This window comes from Taudactylus pleione, unplaced genomic scaffold (genome assembly GCF_031769625.1).
Source record: "Taudactylus pleione unplaced genomic scaffold, aTauple2 ptg000040l, whole genome shotgun sequence".
NCBI classification, from domain to species: domain Eukaryota; kingdom Metazoa; phylum Chordata; class Amphibia; order Anura; family Myobatrachidae; genus Taudactylus; species Taudactylus pleione.
The window spans coordinates 18,789,633-18,810,004 of record NW_028284442.1 but is presented as its reverse complement, the minus strand read 5'-3'; the positions used below and the strand labels follow the sequence as shown (position 1 = coordinate 18,810,004).

Here is a 20,372-nt window from a genome sequence, read left to right as displayed (position 1 = left end):
TGTCTGACGACCATTATCATCTGTTTTCTGGCATTTAGGAGCAAATTGCTGATCATCATTTACTCCAACCAATCAACAAGTTGGCTGGTTGGATGTAAGTTGGTCTAGTGTGTGGCAGGCTTAACAGTCCTGGTTAAGCACAGATGGTTAAGTCCATGCTTAAGCACAGATGGTTAAATGAAAATAACTGAGGTACTAATTAAGTCACCTGTGCCCAGCTATGGCTAGCCTTAAAACCTGGACTGTTAGTGTGCCTTGAGGACCGTGGTTGGGAACCTCTGGTCTAAGTGCTCAGCCGGGCAGCGCAGAGCACTTGCAGCAGATGGCTCTGACACTGCCCGGCTAGCTGTGCGCAACTTGACGTGATGTCAGAGGTCACGCTGCGCAGCCCAACGCCAGATGCACCCGCACGCCCGTATCACGCTTAAGCAGAGGACTGTCTGCTGCTTGTTGGGGAGGCCGCGTGTATCATTACAGCCACAGTTACAGCTAAATCCCCTTCAGTTTCTGTACCTTGACATCATCAGTTACTGTCAAACTTCATTCCCTACTATCCACGTGGCATAGAAGGGGAATATAACCTTGTGGCGAGCAAAACGAGCCACCATGCCCAAAGCGTTTTGAGCAGTCAAGTTTCATTTTTTAGTGGACTGTGTGGGCAGGGGACCGCAGTTCTGCCCTCACTGCACATCACTTCCAGATACAAAAACAGAACGGGAAATATACCTTACCCTACAGCCACAGCAGGAGCCAGCCCAGGAGAGAGGAGTTGGATCACACAAGCGGAGGCCGATACATACATGACATGCGTTGGCTGTGCTTGCTCAAGTGGGCTATTTATGCCTAGTGTCAGGTATTTATGGTGTGCATCAGAAGAAGAAACATTAGCAGAGGGACAGCTGTTAATAAAGTGCGAACTGGTATTTCTTATACAAGTGTTATATAGTATAGGTCACATGTGACCCTTATTTTCAAGGACATACTGTACTCATAAGGACAGAGGGGGGGAGAGAGATAAGGACTGAGGGACAGGAGGAGGTTACATTGCAGCTACAGAGTCCTGCTGCTGCCTGCCAGTGCCACCTCAAATTCAATCCGAGGAATCCCGGGATTGAAAAAACAGCCTGGGATTGGCCTCCCTAACTGCAGCCATCTTATTTGTCAGTAATGATATGCATACATGTATGCACAGTTTAATGACAGCTCCTTTTTGATGTAAAAGAGTATGGTAACAATAAGATATATAATTAAAACAAATATTTGGTCTATTATTTACAAACCCATTCTAGTTCACTATCATTTTCTATTATTCTTGGTAATGTAGAAATAATTTGGTTCAATAAGCAGGTCACAATTTCTGGAAATTACACACTGGCCACACCTAGGCAGATACAACTGTAGGCAGTTTATTTTCAATGTTAGTGGGTTACAAATTAATATATTTATACAGTATTTACTTTCTTGCAGTACTAAACCTCCTATCGTCTGAGGTTGTGAATCAGCGATAATAAAATATACTCAATTAAAATAAAGACACGGAGACATGTATTTGGCAGAATTTGTTAGCTATTTTATTTAAATAACAGATGAATGAAATTAGTTACTAAAATTAATGAAATTAATTTAAATATAGTGGCAAAGAAAGGCTAACAACAGCCAAGCCCAACACTCTAAACACTCTGGCCCTCATTCAGAGCCACTCGTTAGCGGCAGTACGCTCGTTCCGAGCGATGTTTGCACATCTGCGCATGCGTACGGTTTTTAGTACGCATGCGCGAACCAGTCAGTGCGGCCAAAAATCGTTTGTACGCTATATAGCGAGTGCCTGCTATTTTGAGTGACAGAATGAGGCGTATGTGGGTGGTAACAGGGGAAGGTGCTTGAAAATGGGGAGTGGAGATCCGAACGCAGGCGTGCTTAAAGGTCAAAACGGGCGTATTATGGGTGTGCATAATTAATACAGCAGCGTCATTGACCACGTCACTGGGTTATTTTATAGCCAGAACTGCTCACAAATTTGTGGTAGCAAACACCAACCACAAGAATAGCGAGCAGTTCATACGCTGGTCGATGTACTCGATTAATCTAATAAATAGCGGACATGACGTATGGTGCGAGCGGCCAGGGGGCGTTTTTAACAAATAAACGAGCGTATGTTTTGCTCGCTCGTTCAGACTTAGAGGTGTGAACAGACTGCAATTTGCGAACGGATCATTTGAATAGCCACCCCTTGTTTTTGAACGAACGACAGCAAATAGCGAACGGCTCTGAATGAGGGCCTCTGACCACAACACATACACTCAAGCCTTCTACCTTGACTACCCACCCGATCAGGTGATGATGCTGCCCCCGGCAGGGTGGTCCAGCAGACATAAACAGTCAACGAAGGTGAGCGAAAACAAAGAGTAAACCAATATTCATAGCGCTAATAGGTAACCTGCCGTTCTTTCCCGCCTAAAATAGCCAACGAAGAAATCACCAAACCCAAACCAAAGAGAGCAAAGAAAGTAAAATTTAGGGAGTGGGAGTGTGGGAAAACAGGAACAAAAGAAGCTGACTCCGCCTCCAACAAACTCTAATATCCCTGCTAATACCTCCGACCCTAAAACCCATAGGACCCTTATTATCACATGATTCCTCACACAGGTCTGCCCCCAGCATATGAGGTTTAACTCACTCCACTCCTATACAGTCCTTTTGTTTATCTTCTGCCAAAGCTGTGTCAGGAAACCTTTCTACCCACAGAGTATTACTGGTAGAATACATTTATTTCACACAGATGGATGTGGTAATAGGTTATAAAGTATTGTGCTGATGGGGCAGAAGTGTATAAAAGGGCAATGTAATAGGGCTTTGAAGGCAAAATAATGTAAATCTGGGTCTGGCAATAATTATAGATATATATGGGAAATTCACTCGCTCCAGGGTTCGCTACAAAAGGGGCGGCTGTCAATGTTGATCGACAGCTCGCCCCGTTTTGTAGGTGGGGTTGGCTGGACAAATGGAGGCGTTCCTGAAGGATGTCAGTAGTGAGCTTCCGGCTCTATTAGAGCCGGAAGCTCACTGGGACTTGCAGCAGACGAGACCCTACCACAAGGGTTTCGTCACAAGCCCGATGGTCTCGATGGTCATGACCATCGCGACCATCACCTGGCCACTCGTAAAAACTGTGGGTGGTCACCCACAGCTTAGTGAGCGGCCAGGAGGCCGGCTTTTCAAAAAAAAAGTGCCCGCCCTCATTCAGAGTGAGCGCTCGCTTTTTGCGAGCGGCTCTGAATGAGGTCCAGAGTAAGATATAGCAAATAACTGTGCAACTGGACAAACCATATTGCAATGCAAGGGGTGCAAATACATACATGCAGGGTAAATACTGGCTGCTTTTGCATGTAGCCCACAAATACTGCACAGCTTTATTTTTATACTGCAATTTAGATTTCAGCTTGGACATACCCCTCCCAAATCTAATTCTCTCTGCACATATTATATCTGCACCACCTGCAGTGCAACATGGCTTTACCAAGATGCATAGTTACTTGCTATATCTTACTCTATTCCCAAAGCTGAATCAGGCCCAGGGCCGTCATCAGGGGGGGACTGCTGGGACTAGCGCTCCTAACACTGCTGCACAGCCCGCACTACCCCCCCCCCACATGGACCGATTCCCCTCATCAGTGCCGGTTTGTACATGATGCATATGCTGGTGCATATTTTAATCAAGCTGATATACTTGCGGTGATCTGACGCCCAGATAGTTGCTTCTTAAATGTATTTGATGCACTATGGGGCACACCCTGTGTCTCTTATCCATTTTTAGAAAATTGTTGTACCAGATGTGGAATCGGGGAATATGCCGACCTAAGCTAGAAGGTCTGAGTGCAAACACACCGGCTGTGAGACTAATTATAAGAGAGGTGAGAACAACTTGTTTTCTTAAACATGTAGTTTCATGAGAAGAAAAAAGACTGGTGAAGGAAACAAATTTTTGCGCACTTATTGTGTTTTTCTATCTATCTATCTATCTATCTATCTATCTATCTATCTATCTATCTATCTATCTATCTATCTATAAAAAACCCTCCCCCCCAGTAAATCCTGCATTTTCCCCAGCCTTTGTTCAATAAAAATATTATGTCCTTAGGAGTTGGCGCACGTGACTTCATGACACGTGTTTCAAATTACACATTCAATAATCTTTATGAGCAGTAAGCATAAGTGTTACACTAACCCAGTAAAATTGCTTCTAAGTGTTACATAAAATAGCACTGAAACCAGTGGCGGAACTCCCGGAGACAATGGAGTCATTTGCCGCCGGGCGTCAGCCCTGAAGGGGGCACCTGGCTCCATTGTGGTCGCACCAATGCACCCTCCATTTGCCGGGCGCCCGCTGAGTGTGTTACCAGCGGGCGCCCGGCTCCTATCCTGCTGGCGGTAGCCGGAGGACGGAGCTCCCTCCGTCTTCCGGGTCCCGCAGTGTACTATGGGAGTGACGTCATAACGTCACTCCCATAGTGCCGAGGAGCGGACGCCGGGGATGGAGCTCAGGAGTGAGCTCCGTCTTCCGGGTCCCGCAGTGCACTATGGGAGTGACGTAATGATGTCACTCCCATAGTGCCGAGGAGCAGACACCAGGGATGGACGGCAGCAGCACTGGAGCGGGGATAAAGGTGTTTTTTTTTTTTTTTGTGTGTGTGTGTGCGCGCGGTGGGGGCCATCACTACTGGGGGCAACTACAGGGGCTCACTACTGGGGGCAACCACAGGGGCTCACTACTGGGGGCAACTACAGGGGCCTGCTACTGGGGGCAACTACAGGGGCCTACTACTGGGGGCAACTACAGGGGCTCACTACTGGGGGCAACTACAGGGGCTCACTACTGGGGGCAACTACAGGGGCCTGCTACTGGGGGCAACTACAGGGGCTCACTACTGGGGGCAACTACAGGGGCCTGCTACTGGGGTCAACTACAGGGGCCTACTACTGGGGGCAACTACAGGGGCTCGCTACTGGGGGCAACTACAGGGGCTCGCTACTGGGGGCAACTACAGGGGCCTGCTACTGGGGGCAACAACAGGGGCTTACTACTGGGGGCAACTACAGGGGCCTCACTACTGGGGGTAACTACAGGGGCCTCACTACTGGGGGTAACTACAGGGGACTCACTACTGGGGGCAACTACAGGGGCAACTACAGGGTACTCACTACAGGGGCAACTACAGGGGCCTACTACTGGGGGCAACTACAGGGGCTCGCTACTGGGGGCAACTACAGGGGCCTGCTACTGGGGGCAACTACAGGGGCCTGCTACTGGGGGCAACAACAGGGGTTCACTACTGGGGGCAGCTACAGGGGCTCACTACTGGGGGTAACTACAGGGGCCTCACTACTGGGGGTAACTACAGGGGAATCACTACTGGGGGCAACTACAGGGGCAACTACAGGGTACTCACTACAGGGGCAACTACAGGGGCCTCACTACTGGGGGCAACTACAGGGGCCTCACTACTGGGGGTAACTACAGGGGCCTCACTACTGGAGGCAACTACAGGGGCCTCACTACTGGGGGCAACTAGAGGGGCCTCACTACTGGGGGCAACTACTGGCGGCTCACTACTGGGGGCAACTACAAGGGGCCTCACTACTGGGGGCAACTACCGGGGCCTCACTACTGGATGTACTGCATAGGGGGACCATTACTGGGGAGCACTACATAGGCGGACCACTACTGGGGGCATTATATAAAAGGAACTGCATAAGGGGGACGGCGGCAGCTGGGGCTGGCATAGGTGCTGGGGGGTGGTACATTTTAGTTTGGGGGGGGGGCACCAACATTTATCTTGCCTCCGGGCACCTGGGATGAAGTTACGCCAGTGACTGAAACGAAATGTTACATATCATGCAATTGCAAACTGAAAACCACAGAAGCAAAAGGATTGGTTAAAATCAGAAATTTGAAGGCATATAAAGTTCTAACAATTGTATCCAATAGTAACCATTAGGAAAGATAAGTTTTATACAGTAATAAACATAGGTGTAACTACCATAGGTGCAAGCGGTGCAGCTGCTATGGGGCCCAGAGCTGAGGGGGGGCCACCTTCAATGTTAAAGTTACATGTGTTATATACATTTTTACCATTGGGTGGTAAAATGGGGCTCTCACAAAATTTTGCTATTTAGCCTTCAAATGCCTTGTTACACCCCTGGTAATAATCTTAGTGATATCTATTAGGTGATTAATATCAATTCCACCAGAATTATTTAATTTAATATAGTCAGCTGCGGCTGCTGGTCTAAATAACAACGCTGAAATCCCGACAAGGGAGTTAAGATAGGCGTCGAAATGCAGACACCTATCTTAATCCTGAGATTGGAAAGCAGACGGACGGATGCCGGAACGAAGTAAGTCCGGGGGTGCCTGTTCTCTTAGCTGTGGGGGGGGGGGGGGGGGAGGGAGCGTTAGGGCACTTAGTGGGGTTAGCGTTAGGTTTTGGGGGGAGGGTAGGGTTAAGCACCCCTAGGGGGGAGGGTTAGGGTCAGGCACCACTGGGGGGGGGTTAGGTTTAGACACTAAGGGGGGAGAGTTAGATTTAGGCACGAAGGAGGGGAACTTAGGTTCACGAACTAACGGGGAGGGTTAGGGTTGGGAAGCGGGGTAGGGAGGGTTAGGGTTAGGCTACCAGAAGGGAGGGTTAGGTGGGTGAGGGTAAGTATACTTACCCGACCACTGTAGGGATACCAAACATCGGGATGCCGCTGACGGTATTGTGACAGGAGGCATCCCGACAGCCGGCATATCATACTGAATATATATATATTTATATTTAGATAGACGTTTACACACACACACGTATGTCACATGGCAAGGTCTGAGTGCATATGTGGAGGTCTGAGAGACATGCATTTGTCCCTGGTATGTACTGAATGTGGCTAGCCACTGTACTCTGTGTATTCTCCACCGACACCACATTTTCTGTCATGGATTAGGAAAATGTTACATAAGAGTTCTACATTTTGCTATGGATATCAGCAGTTTTGTGTGTAGTTTCCTGTGAACGTGTTTTAGTGAACCTTCTGCACCCATAATAGAATCACCATAAAAAATGCTTATTTGTCTGAAACAACAAATCGGCCTCATTGTCTCCAGTGATACTGAGGGGTCTATTTACTAAGCTGTGTTAGGAGATAAAGTGAACGGTGATAAGGTACCAGCCAATCAGCTCCTAACTGCCATCTCACAGGCTGTGTTTGAAAAATGGCAGTTAGGAACTGATTGGCTGGTACCTTATCACTGTTTTCTTTATCTCCTAACACAGCTTAGTAAATGGATCCCTATGTCCTAAAGTGTTAACCTCTGTGCCTTATAATACAGAATTGTATTTTATCACTTGTTATATGTGTAATCCACCCTTCCTCAGACTTGCAACATTGCTATTTCCCTCACATTTTTACTGACTTCTCATTAAATTTTGCAGCATCATATCCTGCTGTGATAACTGGAGGCACATCTCATAAGTAAAACCAATCTATGCTCTGAATTTGTAAATGTCCCTTATAATTGTATTTGTATTATTTCCTATTGTGTGCTATCATATTATCATACATATTACCAGTAAGATGATAAAGGCACCTTGTATAAATGACAGTTTAGATAATGTAATATTCTGTATCTGTCTAGAGCACATCTCTTCTGAGTGACACTTACCATCACGTATTTCTTGTCTTATTTCACACTCCAGCTGTTCAAGCTGTTTGCTTAGTTTGTTGTTTAGCTGTTTGGATTTGTATCTGGTTAGCAAACAGGCAGCTAAATAAGACACAAGACAATAAATATACATTATTGTTATAAAGATCACTTTTCTGTATGAATTTTATGTCATAAGATGTACTATAAGCCTTGGAGAGAGATAAATTGAAAGTACCAACCAATCAGCTCCTAACTGTCATTTTTCAAACACAGCCTGTAACATGACAGTTAGGAGCTGAGTGACTGGTCGTTTATCACTCTCCACTTTATCACTTTCCAGAGCTATGTACATCTGCCCACAGTCGGTAAAGTGACAGTTGCGAGCTGATTGGTTGGTATTTTAGCTCTGTCCAAGGCTTAGTACATCTCCCCCAGAGTGTCACACACATAAACTCTATTTGCTGTATAATAATTTGGCAAAAACACACAAAACTCCACATACACATTTGTGTCTCGTCACCCTTATTCATGAGGGAGTGTATGTGTTGTCATGCATTAAGCACAATCCCATTTAATTGAAGGACTGATATTACACACATCCCTTCACATCTGCAATTACACAGTACAATGAAGCATCTTAAAATCTGACTTTTCCTTAAAAGTCTGTAAGTTTAAATTTATAAATATTTCAGCCAAAAATATATATATATATATATATATATATATATATATATATATATATATATGGAATAGAAGTGAATATATAATATATATATGTATATATATATAAATATATATATATATATATATTACAGTGCATCCTCCGGAAATTCATTTTTGTCCTCAAAATTCTACACACAATACCCCATAATGACAACGTGCCATGGAGTTCAATTTTGAGCTTCGGTGCATCCTGTTTCCACTGGTCATCCTTAAGATGTTCCAACAGCTTAATTGGAGTCCACCTGTGGTAAATTCAGTTGATTGGACATGATTTTGAAAGGCATACACCTGTCTATATAAGGTCCCACACTTGACAGTGCATGTCAGACCACAAACCAAGCATGAAGTCCAAGAAATTGTCTGTAGACCTCCGAGACAGGATTATCTTGAGGCACAAATCTGGGGAAGGGTACAGAAAAATATCTGCTGTTTTGAAGGTCCCAATGAGCACAGTGGCCTCCATCATCCATAAATGGAAGAAGTTCGGAACCACCAGGACTCTTCTTAGAGTTGGCCGGCCGTCTAAACTGAGCGATCGGGGGAGAAGAGCCGTAGTCAGGTAGGTGACCAAGAACCCGATGGTCACTCTGTCAGAGCTACAGCATTCCACTGTGGAGAGAGGAGAACCTTCCAGCACAAACATCTCTGCAGCAATCCACCAATCAGGCCTGTATGGTAGAGTGGCCAAACGGAAGCCACTCCTTAGTAAAAAGCACATGGCAACCCGCCTGGAGTTTGCCAAAATGCACCTGAAGGACTCAGACCATGAATAACAAAATTATCTGGTCTGATGAGACACAGATTGAACTCTCTAGTGTGAATGCCAAGTGTTATGTTTGGAGGAAATCAGGCACCGCTCATCACCAGTCCAATACCATCATTCCAGTGAAGCATGGTGGTGGCAGCATCATGCTGTGGGGATGTTTTTCAGCGGCAGGAACTGGGAGACTAGTCAGGATAGAGGGAAAGATGAATGCAGCAATGTACAGAGACATCCTGGATGAAAACCTGCTCCAGAGCGCTCTTGATCTCAGACTGGGGCGACGGTTCATCTTTCAACAGGACAACAACCCTAAGCACAGATATCAAAGGAGTGGCTTCAGGACAACTCTGTGAAAGTCCTAGAGTGGTCCAGCCAGAGCCAAGACTTGAATCCGAATGAACATCTCTGTAGAGATCTGAAAATCGCTGCTTCTCATCCTACCTGATGGAGCTTGAGAGGTGCTGCAAAGATGAATGGGCAAAACTGCCCAAAGATAGGTGTGCATCATATTCAAAAAGTCTTGAGGCTGTAATTGCTGCCAAAGGTGCATCAACAAAGTAATGAGCAAAGGCTGTGAATACTTAAGTACATGTGATTTCTTAATTGTTTTTTTTTTTATTAAATTTGCAAAAATCTCAAAAAAACTTTTTACATGTTGTCATTATTGGGTATTGTGTGTAGAATTTTGAGGACAAAATGAATTTATTCCATTTTGGAATAAGGCTGTAAGATAACAAAATGTGGAAAAAGTGAAGCGCTGTGAATACTTTCCGGATGCACTGTATATACAGTATATATTCTTATGATAAATAATAAATTGTTCTAGTGAAATGTGTTATGTGATGTATTTGTCACTCTAGGAGTCTGTTATTTTCTTTACCAGCTACAGCTATACCCCAAATTCATAGGAGTTAGCTTGATCATTTTCCTTTATACCTCTATGTGTGATCAAATTAACTATAGGGGGATTTAAATAATGTGGGTTTTATTGTGAAATGCAACTATAGTTTAATTTGATCCCACATAAATGAACTTTAGCTTGTGGGGGAGTATTTTTAATGTTCTTTCTTATCATGTGTCCTAAAAGGAACGCAGACTTAACAATACAAAAAACCATCAAAGGATGTTTTCTTTTTCAAGAGAGATGTATGGTTATTTTCTATTACAGTAAGCTGTTACCCTCTTGTGAGGTCTATAGTGGTATGCGTGATGGAATATTGGTGAGATTAATTTTATTGGCTATTTTCTGTGTCATGTGCCAGTTTAATAATTGATTAATAAGGAGCCTCCTTCAGATGTGGCTGCACACGGTCTTTGTATATAATATAAAATATTCTGGACAATTACTAAAAAAGCAAAATTTTCATATAAATATAAAAATACATTGTTTTCCCATTCAACAATCAAATGAGAATCTTCTTAGAATTCCAAATGGAAATATATACACAGTATATATATATATCTGACTGGTCTCCTAGGTTATGGAGTGTTGGAACGCAAGCGCGTTCACACTCCGTCACGGGGGCACATGTGACTTGTCGGGAGGGTGTGCAGAAAGTATTGTGGGCGCCCTATCCCGAACCCGGAAATATTGATTTAAGTCATCATATGAACAATAAAAAGGGTTATATTAGTCCCATTTAGATCAGAGATATCAGCGACTGTTATAAGAATTAAGAAGTATTCTTGGGAAGTTTTGGAAGGTTCTATACGAACTAATTAGAACTAATTGATTATTAATTAATGGAAGTGAGGTCATCGCTTGGGGCTAATATAAGATAGCACAGGCTGGAGGTTCAGTATGAACTGGGAGTGACTGAGGTCTCCATGCCAGCATTTCTCCTGTCCAAGTAAGTAACTAGTTATACCAACTTTGGTTTCTTTTAGTTACATTTTTTTGCAGGGACCACAGTTATTCTAACTATAGAGTGTCAATATTATATATAAGCAACTTTAACTGATAGTAGGCAATGTTTATTAGGCATTTTTTACTATGGTTAAATTCCTTATAGAGACCACAGCTATTCAATTTATGGAGTGTCATTTTGTATAGATAAAAATAATATATTAGACCAATTGTAATTACCTGTATGCTATATTACCTGTATTCTATTTTAAATTTGATGTATGTATATTGAAACTACAAATGTCCATTAGCCACCTGAAGTTGTGTATATATATTATGGAGGTGGTAAATATTCATTTGGTTGAAGATGGTAGTTCATACATACAGTGGAAGATTAATTTTAAGAATTATTTGATATCCATTGGAGTTTGTCCGTGGAATTTTAATAAGCAACCTTATCATGATAAACCCACCAAATATTTCTCTTGTATTATAGATGATGTTAAATCAATAGTATTGGAATTTCCTTGTTGGTAAATACAATTTAAGTATGTGATCTAACAATAATGTCCTGTTCAAGCTTACTGATAGGTAATTCTCATGAAATTGAAACAGGTTGCTGTTGAAAAAACATAATTTTTGTTCTGTTGTGAACTGGATTTATAAGGAATTGTTCAACAAATTGTGGTTTGTATGTTTGCATTTAATTTATGTGCATACGTTTAATTTTTATATCAACAATTTTGACTATTATGTTTAGATGAATTTGAATTTTTCTTGCACTACTAATCACCCATGTATTCTTCTTTTAAATCTGAAGTTGTACCCCTGATGAAGTCCTTGTAAGGACGAAACGCGTTGGGTCACATTTCATTTGAAACAAACAAGATGTGCTTTAACTGCAGACTTTCAGATTTAATTTGAGGGTAATTACATCCAAATCAGGTGAACGGTGTAGGAATTACAACGGTTTCTATATGTGCCTCCCACTTTTTAAGGGGCCAAAAGTAATGGGACTATCAACTCAAAAGCTATTTCATGGACAGGTGTGGGCTATTCCCTCGTTATTTCATTATCAATTAAGCAGGTAAAAGGTCTGGAGTTGATTCTAGGTGTGACATTTGCATTTGGAAACAGTTGCTGTCGACTCTCAATATGAGATCCAAAGAGCTGTCACTATCAGTGAAAGTCTGCAGTTAAATCACATCTTGTTTGTTTCATTTCAAAGCCATTGTGGTGGTGAATAGAGGCCAACATATGAAAATTCTGTCAATGTCCCAATATTTATGCACATGACTGTATATATATATATATATATATATATATATATAGACGGCCTTTGCTTCATATAATACAGCCACAATGCTTATCACTTAAGCATTGTATTACTGTATCAGCTGGAAAGGTCAATACACAATCAGCCAATCAGACGCAACTAGATATTCACCATCATAGTGAGGTAATCTTTCTCATCATTGTGCATCATAGCACCAGTCCTATAATACCCACAAGAGATATATTGACTAAAACAGCTCATCCCAAACTGTGTGTCGTGACACCTTAGTGTGTTGAGAGTTCACGCACAATGAGAGTTTGATGACAAAAAAAAAGTCCAGGTCTGACATAATGCCCTCTGGCCAATCAGAAGAGCAAGTGAAGAAGGGTGTGCTTTCCCACTTTCCTCCCTGCTCCAGGACGAGCTCTGACCAATCAGCTCCATCGGATACTGTGCGGGCTTGTCAAAAAAGTCCCATTGGCCACTGGCTTCCTGCAGCACCAGAGAGGAGCCATGAGCAGGCAGACAGCCATATCAGTGCAGCCATCTCAGCATCATGGCACCTGTCACAGAGAGGAGCTGGGAAGGTATAAGAGGGAAACAGTCGGGAAGCCGGTGGACGGAATCCCGACCGCCGGCTTCCCGACTGTATAATCCTCGGAAGGGTTAAATGACAGGCGTCAAAATCCTGACACCTGTCATTTTCCCTACGCCGGGAGCCCGACACCTGGCTTACCGATTGAAGGTAAGCCGGGCGCCGGGCGCGGACAGCTGCGGGGGGGAGGGTTGGGTTTAGGGTTCCCAGGGGGGGACTTAGGGTTAGGCACCTCCCCGGGAGGTTAGGTTTAGGCGGTGGGGAAGGGGGGGGGAGTAGGTTTAGGCACTTAGGGGGGAGGTTAGTGTTAGGCACCCCTAAGGGAGGGTTAGGGGGTAGAATATGTTAGAGAATACTGACCTGGGGATGATCTGGATTTTCAGTGCTGCCGGGATGCCGCTGTCGGGCAAATCATACTGAATCCGTATAAGAGTATAGTGGGAGACAAAGAGGAAATGAATAGGAAAGGAGTTCAAAGACATACTTACCAACTTCTGAGATTCCCTTTCCGAGAGAAGCCCGGGTAAGAGAAGCAGGTGGGCAGTGGTGGTGGTGGGCGGGGGGCGGACAGGTTGCATCATTAAGCCCCACCACTCATTGGAATTTGCTATTGACGCTGCATATTTAATTAGGGGGTGGGGCCAAATGGCACAATTCTCATATAATCGAGTCATAAGTTTCCGCCCCCTACGCACGGACCCGCTGATCCTCTGGAATATTTTCCCCATTCTGCCCACTACACTAGGAAGTGGGCAGTATGCTGGAATAGTACCTACACTCCGGGGGTGCGGTGGGTTACCTGAAAATCAGGAGCTTCCTGCAGTTCCCGGGAGGGTAGGCAGGTATGTCCTAAGGTAAGTTAACTACAATGGTTTATGAAAAGAGGAAAAGGGGAAGGGGTGCCTGGTATGCACTATGCTTTGGGTACAAAATGGTTCATTTATATTTATTTTTATATTTTTAAAATTTTGGGTCACATATATGTAAATGTCACTCTTTAATGTGTCACAGCAGAAAAAAGTTTGAAAACCACTGGTATAAAAGGTTTATCTGCTGACGTGTTCATATCTAATCGTGTTGCATCAGTGAACATGCCCTTACTGTATTCGGCCTACACTTGAATATTTATTTATTTTTTTAAATAGATCCTGCCAGCAATAAAATGAGTCAGTAAAATTTAGATAAACAATGCATTAATCTGAGTGATGTCATACAAGGCTTACCAATAACTGCAATTAGTAGAAGAGGAATAACCAGGAGGATGTATAAGTACAGGGATGACATTTCTGAATCCTTTTCCAATGTAGTTGTAAACTTGCCCAAAATAACCTTTAACGGTAAAAAAATTGTATTATGTAAATATACAAAAATAATTCAGACATTTTTTACTATCCAATGGATATGTAGCCTTATATAGATAACTAGCAATGCTTTCCTGATGTAGTTTATATCCCGGCTGTTTGGATGCCAGCGCTCAGAATGCTAACAGTTAAAAGATTGACAGTGTCTAGGTAGACACCAGATTTTAGACAGTCAATAGGTCGACAGGGACAAAAGGTCGACACACTAAAGATCGACTTGTGAGAAGGTCGACGGGTACAAATGGTCGACGGTCAAAAGGTCGACACATGATTTTTGTTTTGTTTTCTAGCCCTAATTTTCACCCAAACCCTCCCCTTGGAGCGTAATCCCCCCTCTTGGTGCCTAACCCGTTGCGGTAGCTGCCTAACCCTAATCCTCCATTCAGTACCCAACCCTCCCTCATGGTGCCTAATCCTAACCGTCGGGGTAAGTGCCTAACCCTAAACCTAACAAAAATAAATAAATCACATGTCGACAATTTATACACGTCCACCTTCTTACATGTCAACCTTTAGTGTGTTGACATGTTCCTGTCGACCTTTTGTCCTAGTCGACCTATTGAATGTCTAACATCTGGTGTTTATCTAGACATTGTCGACCTTTTTACTGTCTATCTATAGTCTGGAACCCAGCATTAGGGGTAGGTTTAGGGTTAGGATGCGGGAAGGGGGGGCGGGTCAGGCACTAGGTGAAAGGTTAGGGTTCTGCTGCGCTGGGGAGGGGGGTTAGGTTTAGGCTGCGGGGAGGATTAGATTTAAGGGTAGGGTTACCTGCAGGTGTCGGTATCCTGACAGCCGGGATCCTGAGCACCAGCATCCCGTACCCAACCCCACGGTGTAACATAATTATGCGTTAACATCTATTCAGATCGATGGAGTTCAGCCGCATTGACCAATACATGGACATGGAGGACATTACCCTTTCTGCACAAGACAGGTTTCTGAGTTTATAACAACATGGTTCTACTGGACAGAGTTCAAGGACTTCCTGGAGTACCATAATTTGGTTATAGGTTCTTAGGTCTCATGCCCCCTCCTTCTCCAATCTTTCCTGTCCCTCTCCCCCTTTTTTTATATCTTCGATTTCATCGCTTTATTGCATATTTGTGTGTTTCATGGTACTTAATAAAAATAGATTACAAAAAATACTATAAGAAATTCCATGATGTACCATTATTCCACAAAATTAAAATGTCACCTTGTTATCCATTAGTGGTTCCTGTATACTGACACCCTTTCAAGCGCTATGGAATGTATCCTCACAATGCAATAGGACAACCATTGAATATATACATTGTTAAATACTGAAAGGATGACAATTTTTATAACATTGGTACTTTAAGATCAGTGCTGTTGGTAGCTGCATTGCTCATCTCATCTCTGGATGGCGAGAGCGGTGCGGTCCCCATTATTGGTAATGGGGATATGGCAGCAAGCCTGTCTACACAGAAACGCCTTCCAGACACTGCTGAGTTCCCGCCGGGTTTCTGTGTCATACGCATGCACATGACACAGTAATCCGTCACTGGCAGCAATAGGCTGCCAGCAACAGAAGAGAAGAGACGGGACATTGTCGCTGGACCATCCCAGACCTTGCTGGAGGGGTAGGTAATGATGAAAACCAGTGGCATATTCGTTAGTATCACTGCGATGCTAAACAAAATATGCTGCTGGTAGTTAGATTCAATGCTAAAAGGGGCCTATAGTGTTTTAAATAATAAATAAGTCTCTCCCACAGCCTGTAGAATGGCAGTTAGGAGCTGATTGGTTTGTACTTTGTCGCTCTTCACTTTCTCTCTTTCCAAGGTTTGATACATCTCCCCCTTAGTACCTTAGCGCTCTATAAAGTGTGATTTTAGATTATAGTTTGCCAATTTGTAAATTAGCTCACAATTACCTTTAGACTTTCCAGCCATTAGAATTAATATGTGTAACAATTTGAATCCATGGCTTTCATTAACTCGTACTGGGGTTCCTCATTATCCTTATGCGTAGAACTAAGACTTTCTCTGTGATTAAGGGGGAGATGTTTCAAACAGAGATAAAGTGGAGAGAGATAAAGTACCAACCAATCAGCTTCTGTCTTTTTACAGGCTGTGTTTGAAAATGGCAGTTTGGAGCTGATTGGTTGGTACTTTAACTCTTTCCACTTTATCTCTTTCCATGGTTTCATACATCTCTCCCTAAGGGGGAGATGTAGCAAAGCTTTGAGAGAGATAAAGTAGAAGATAAAGTACCAACCAATCAGCTCCTGCTTGAAAAATACAAAGCATTTGGTTGTTTGTGGAGCGTGAAAGTGCGCTTTCTGAACATGCACTAGGAATAAAGAAAATTAAACAACAATAACAGGGAAGATGAATGAATGGGAGACTAATGTTGGATGCAGCACAGAGAAGACTCGCAAGCAGTGTATAGAAGAAAAAGTATCAGTAAAAGCTTTGAAGGGAAAAGAAAAACAAAGTACAGTAAAAGGTCTTGTAAATGTAAGTAACATGGTTCTTTGTTTTGTTTTTGTACAGTACATCAGAATATTTTTTAACTTTTGGTAATAAAATGAACATTTCACCAGAATACACGAATAGGCTATTTTCCCATATCTTTGCATCCATTTTGTGACATACCCTTACATCTTACAGAAAATCATAGCCATTTGCTAAATCAGCACACATAAAATACCTTTGCAATCAAGTTTTGCAGGCCTGTGTTTCTATACTCGTTACATTTTTTCTGAAAGTCAAATAGGTGCTTTTAAATTGTAGATTTGGGTAAGTGCTATAATGTGTAACCCGTTAGATATATGATAACTTAGAATAACTCACCTGTACTTCCATTTTATATACATCAATTTTTCCTGTGAAATTCTTTTTAGCTTTACATAATATAGTATTACCACCATCATTTTCTGTTATATTCTGCACGTCACAGATCAGTAGGTTATCTACGTAATTAATGAGGACTTGAATTTCATTTGCTTGAATGTGTAGTTCATCTCTTGTTTTCTGTTGAAATAAGTAATCTTCAATTAAGCAATTTACAGTAGATCGAATATGTTCAGTTTCTGTAATAGCCAAATCCTACCAAGGGTACTAATAGTCTAGCATGGATTGGTACATAGAAATCTGAACTCAATGTCAACTGTTTTATCCTCACCTTCAGCTGGCAACTTCTTACTCGGCATTTAGTAAGGAGCCATGGGTACCCTAAAAACACTAAGGGCCTGATCCCCCACTGCTCATACGCACGCCGGAGCTGGCTTCGGCGTACGCATGCACAAGACCCAGCCAGCAACGGGCGCTCCGTTGCTACGGATCTCGCACACGCAAAGCGGGGCAGCTGTCGATTGTGATTGACAGCTTGCCCCGTTTTGGAGGCGGGCAGGGGGGGTGGCTGGCCAAAGGAGGCGTTCCCAAAGGAACGCCTGCTGTTTGGGGGCGGCCCCACTGACATCACAAGTGATGTCAGTGGTGAGCTTCTGGCTCTATTAGACCATCGTGACCATCACCTGGTCGCTCGCTAAAGCTGTGAGTGGTCACCCACAGCTATGCGAGCGGCCAGGAGGCCGTCTTTTAAAAAAAACAGGGACGCCCTGATTCAGAGCGAGCGCTCTTAAAGAGCGTCCAGCTCTGAATCAGGCCCTAAGAGCGGGTTGTACTAAGCATTGCATCTGCGATGCGGTATATCCCACCTCTTATCGGGTACATACCTGTGTTAATTACACTGGTATGTATTAAGAAATATGATTAAAGTCGCAAAGTACAGCTCTCCTGATAAGAGCTGTCCTTTGCGATAGCCTCGGGTAGAGGATTTATGGACACGCTCCGTTGGAGAAGCTGGGAGGGATCCGATTGGATCCCTCTCAGGGGGAGTCCTTAAAGGAGCCCATAGGCTTCTATTGGGTAATGCCAAGATGGCATTACCCACGCATCCACATTTGAGAAATGAAGCAAAGGCTGGATTCATTGAATGGTAGCACTGGTCCTGGCAAACTGACACCCTCTCTCACAGCCAGGTGGTAAGTTTATAAGATTTGCTACACAAAATACACTGATTATAATTATATGGTTTGTGAGCAATTTAAACAGAACTCCAAGAAATAATTTTATTTGAGTAACAAATCCCCTTCACTAAATAAGCATGACTGCTGCTTCGTACGCACCATATAATCTATTGTCCGATATATCGTTCCAACGCAAATCAAAATGATATTTCGTACCCATTATATAGTGTGTATGCTCAATCTTTCAGTTATTTAATCATCCCATCTGCAGTGTTTACATCAGATGGGACGATTCCGTGGCTGATACAGTGTTGCTGCAAGCAGCATGTAACCATACATTGCGCAGTCGTACGCTTGCTCGTGTAATGTTTACAGGACGCAGTGTCATTAGGTGTGTACCCAGTGTAAGGCTCACAGCCAAGAGTTTATATATAAACTGCTGCAGAAGGATATAGTCCATGTGGATTGTTATTCAAATGAGTCTACAATATCTATCTTCAGAGATATCAATTCAAACTCCATGTGAAGGTTTTAGAAACCGTTGGGTCCTGGTCAGGGCCAGCACAATGCATTCCGCGGGGTAGGCATTGCAGGGGGTGCCGGGCTGGAGAGGCTCCCTCCCCGCTGATTGCTTTCTGAGCATCTTTACAGCTGCACTCACTGCTCTGCTGGGCCTGTGACAGGTAGGGTGAGGCAGACAGTGCAGTAATGTCATGGGCAGGCCTGGCAGGGCGGAACTAAAAGGTGGGTACCTGATGGCCACGGACATAAGTTTCATTTAAAATTCAAGTGGATCAGTGATTTGGCTAATGGGTGGTCTGGACCCCAGACCATCCATTAACCAGATTGCCAATCCGCTTGAATTTAAATTTAATTTATGTCCACGGCCACACGGTCAGGAACTGATGTCATTGCCCAGCATTGCCCGCCCCTGAGCTGGAGAGCTAGTTCGTTTCCCTGCCTTGTTAAGTTATTATAAGCAGTGCCACCGCCAGCAATAGCATGCAGATGTGACGATGTCTATGTGGTGTGCTGTGCCCAAGAAGAGGAGCAATGGAGGAGCTGCCTCAGCTACGCACAGCAACGCCAAGAGGAGAGCCCGTCGAACAGTAAGTGAGAGACAGACACAGCAGGCAGAAGGTACATATAATATAATAATATGGGTGCACCCACTATAAATATGACCCTGGACTAGGGGGGAGACAGGGAAGGCTGGCTGTCTGGACTGGGGGGGAGGGCAGGGAAGGCTGCACTGGCACAGCCAGCCAGGTAGAATCAGTGCTGACAGTTGATGCTGCTAAGGATCTGTGAGGAAGGATCTGTGACCGTCACAGATCACGGGGTTTTCTCTTGCCCAGTTCACTTAATGCAGCGCTGACAGCAATTATTCTCAACCATTTCAAATATGACAGAGGCCGCAAGCCAATCACAGCTCACAGACCGGCAGCCAATCAGAAGCGGCAGCTCCTGATTGGCTGCCGGTTTGCGAGCTCTAGATGGCTCGCAGTCAGCACTGTATGTGAAATGCCGCCAGCATTCTATCAATATCAATTATTGACCCTAGCGGCTGGTACAGCAGCGCTGCTACCAGGACCCCCTTCTCTCTCTGCTTTCTCCGGGCCCGGGACTCGAGGCCTGGCAGTCCCCCCTCCCGATGGTGGCCCTGGCCAAATGTAAGAGAGTGAGAGTTTAGAAAATGTGAGAGTTTAGTAGTAATAGAGTCTGAGAAAATCACGATTTAAACTCTAATCCAGATGTTTTCCCATTTTGAAGATAACACTCGACCAATGTGAGCGTTTACTGCAAAACTCAGATTTTCTAAACTCTCACCCTATTACATTAGGCTCAAAGTGTGTAAAATGGTAAAATGGCAAGGGGGCATTTTTTTTTTCTTAACATCTTTTTATTGAAACAATAAACAAGATGAGTACAGATACAGGGGTCAAATTATTTATTTTGCAACATATTGTAAGTTACATTTCAAACTAGCTGGGATACCCGGCGTTGCCAGAGTTGAAAACTGGACCCTGAAGTAAACCTCCAGCCTTTATTTGTTTAAATTGTCCTCGCCTATAACCCCATTCCATTGATCCTGAAAAGGACCCCACAGTTTACTAACATGCATGCAAA

At 43.7% G+C, this 20,372-nt stretch overlaps 1 protein-coding gene across 1 annotated transcript in view; it reads right to left on the bottom strand.

The window, feature by feature from the left end:
• Positions 1-20,372, bottom strand: part of PLXNC1 (plexin C1) — a 171,610-nt gene that overhangs the window by 55,021 nt on the left and 96,217 nt on the right. Inside the window, exons 14-16 of the mRNA XM_088454572.1 lie at positions 17,065-17,244; positions 14,108-14,213; positions 7,700-7,801 (exon numbers count right to left, since the gene is read on the bottom strand). Coding sequence (XP_088310698.1) covers positions 7,700-7,801; positions 14,108-14,213; positions 17,065-17,244 — 388 coding nt within the window. The remainder of the gene's footprint in view (positions 1-7,699; positions 7,802-14,107; positions 14,214-17,064; positions 17,245-20,372) is intronic.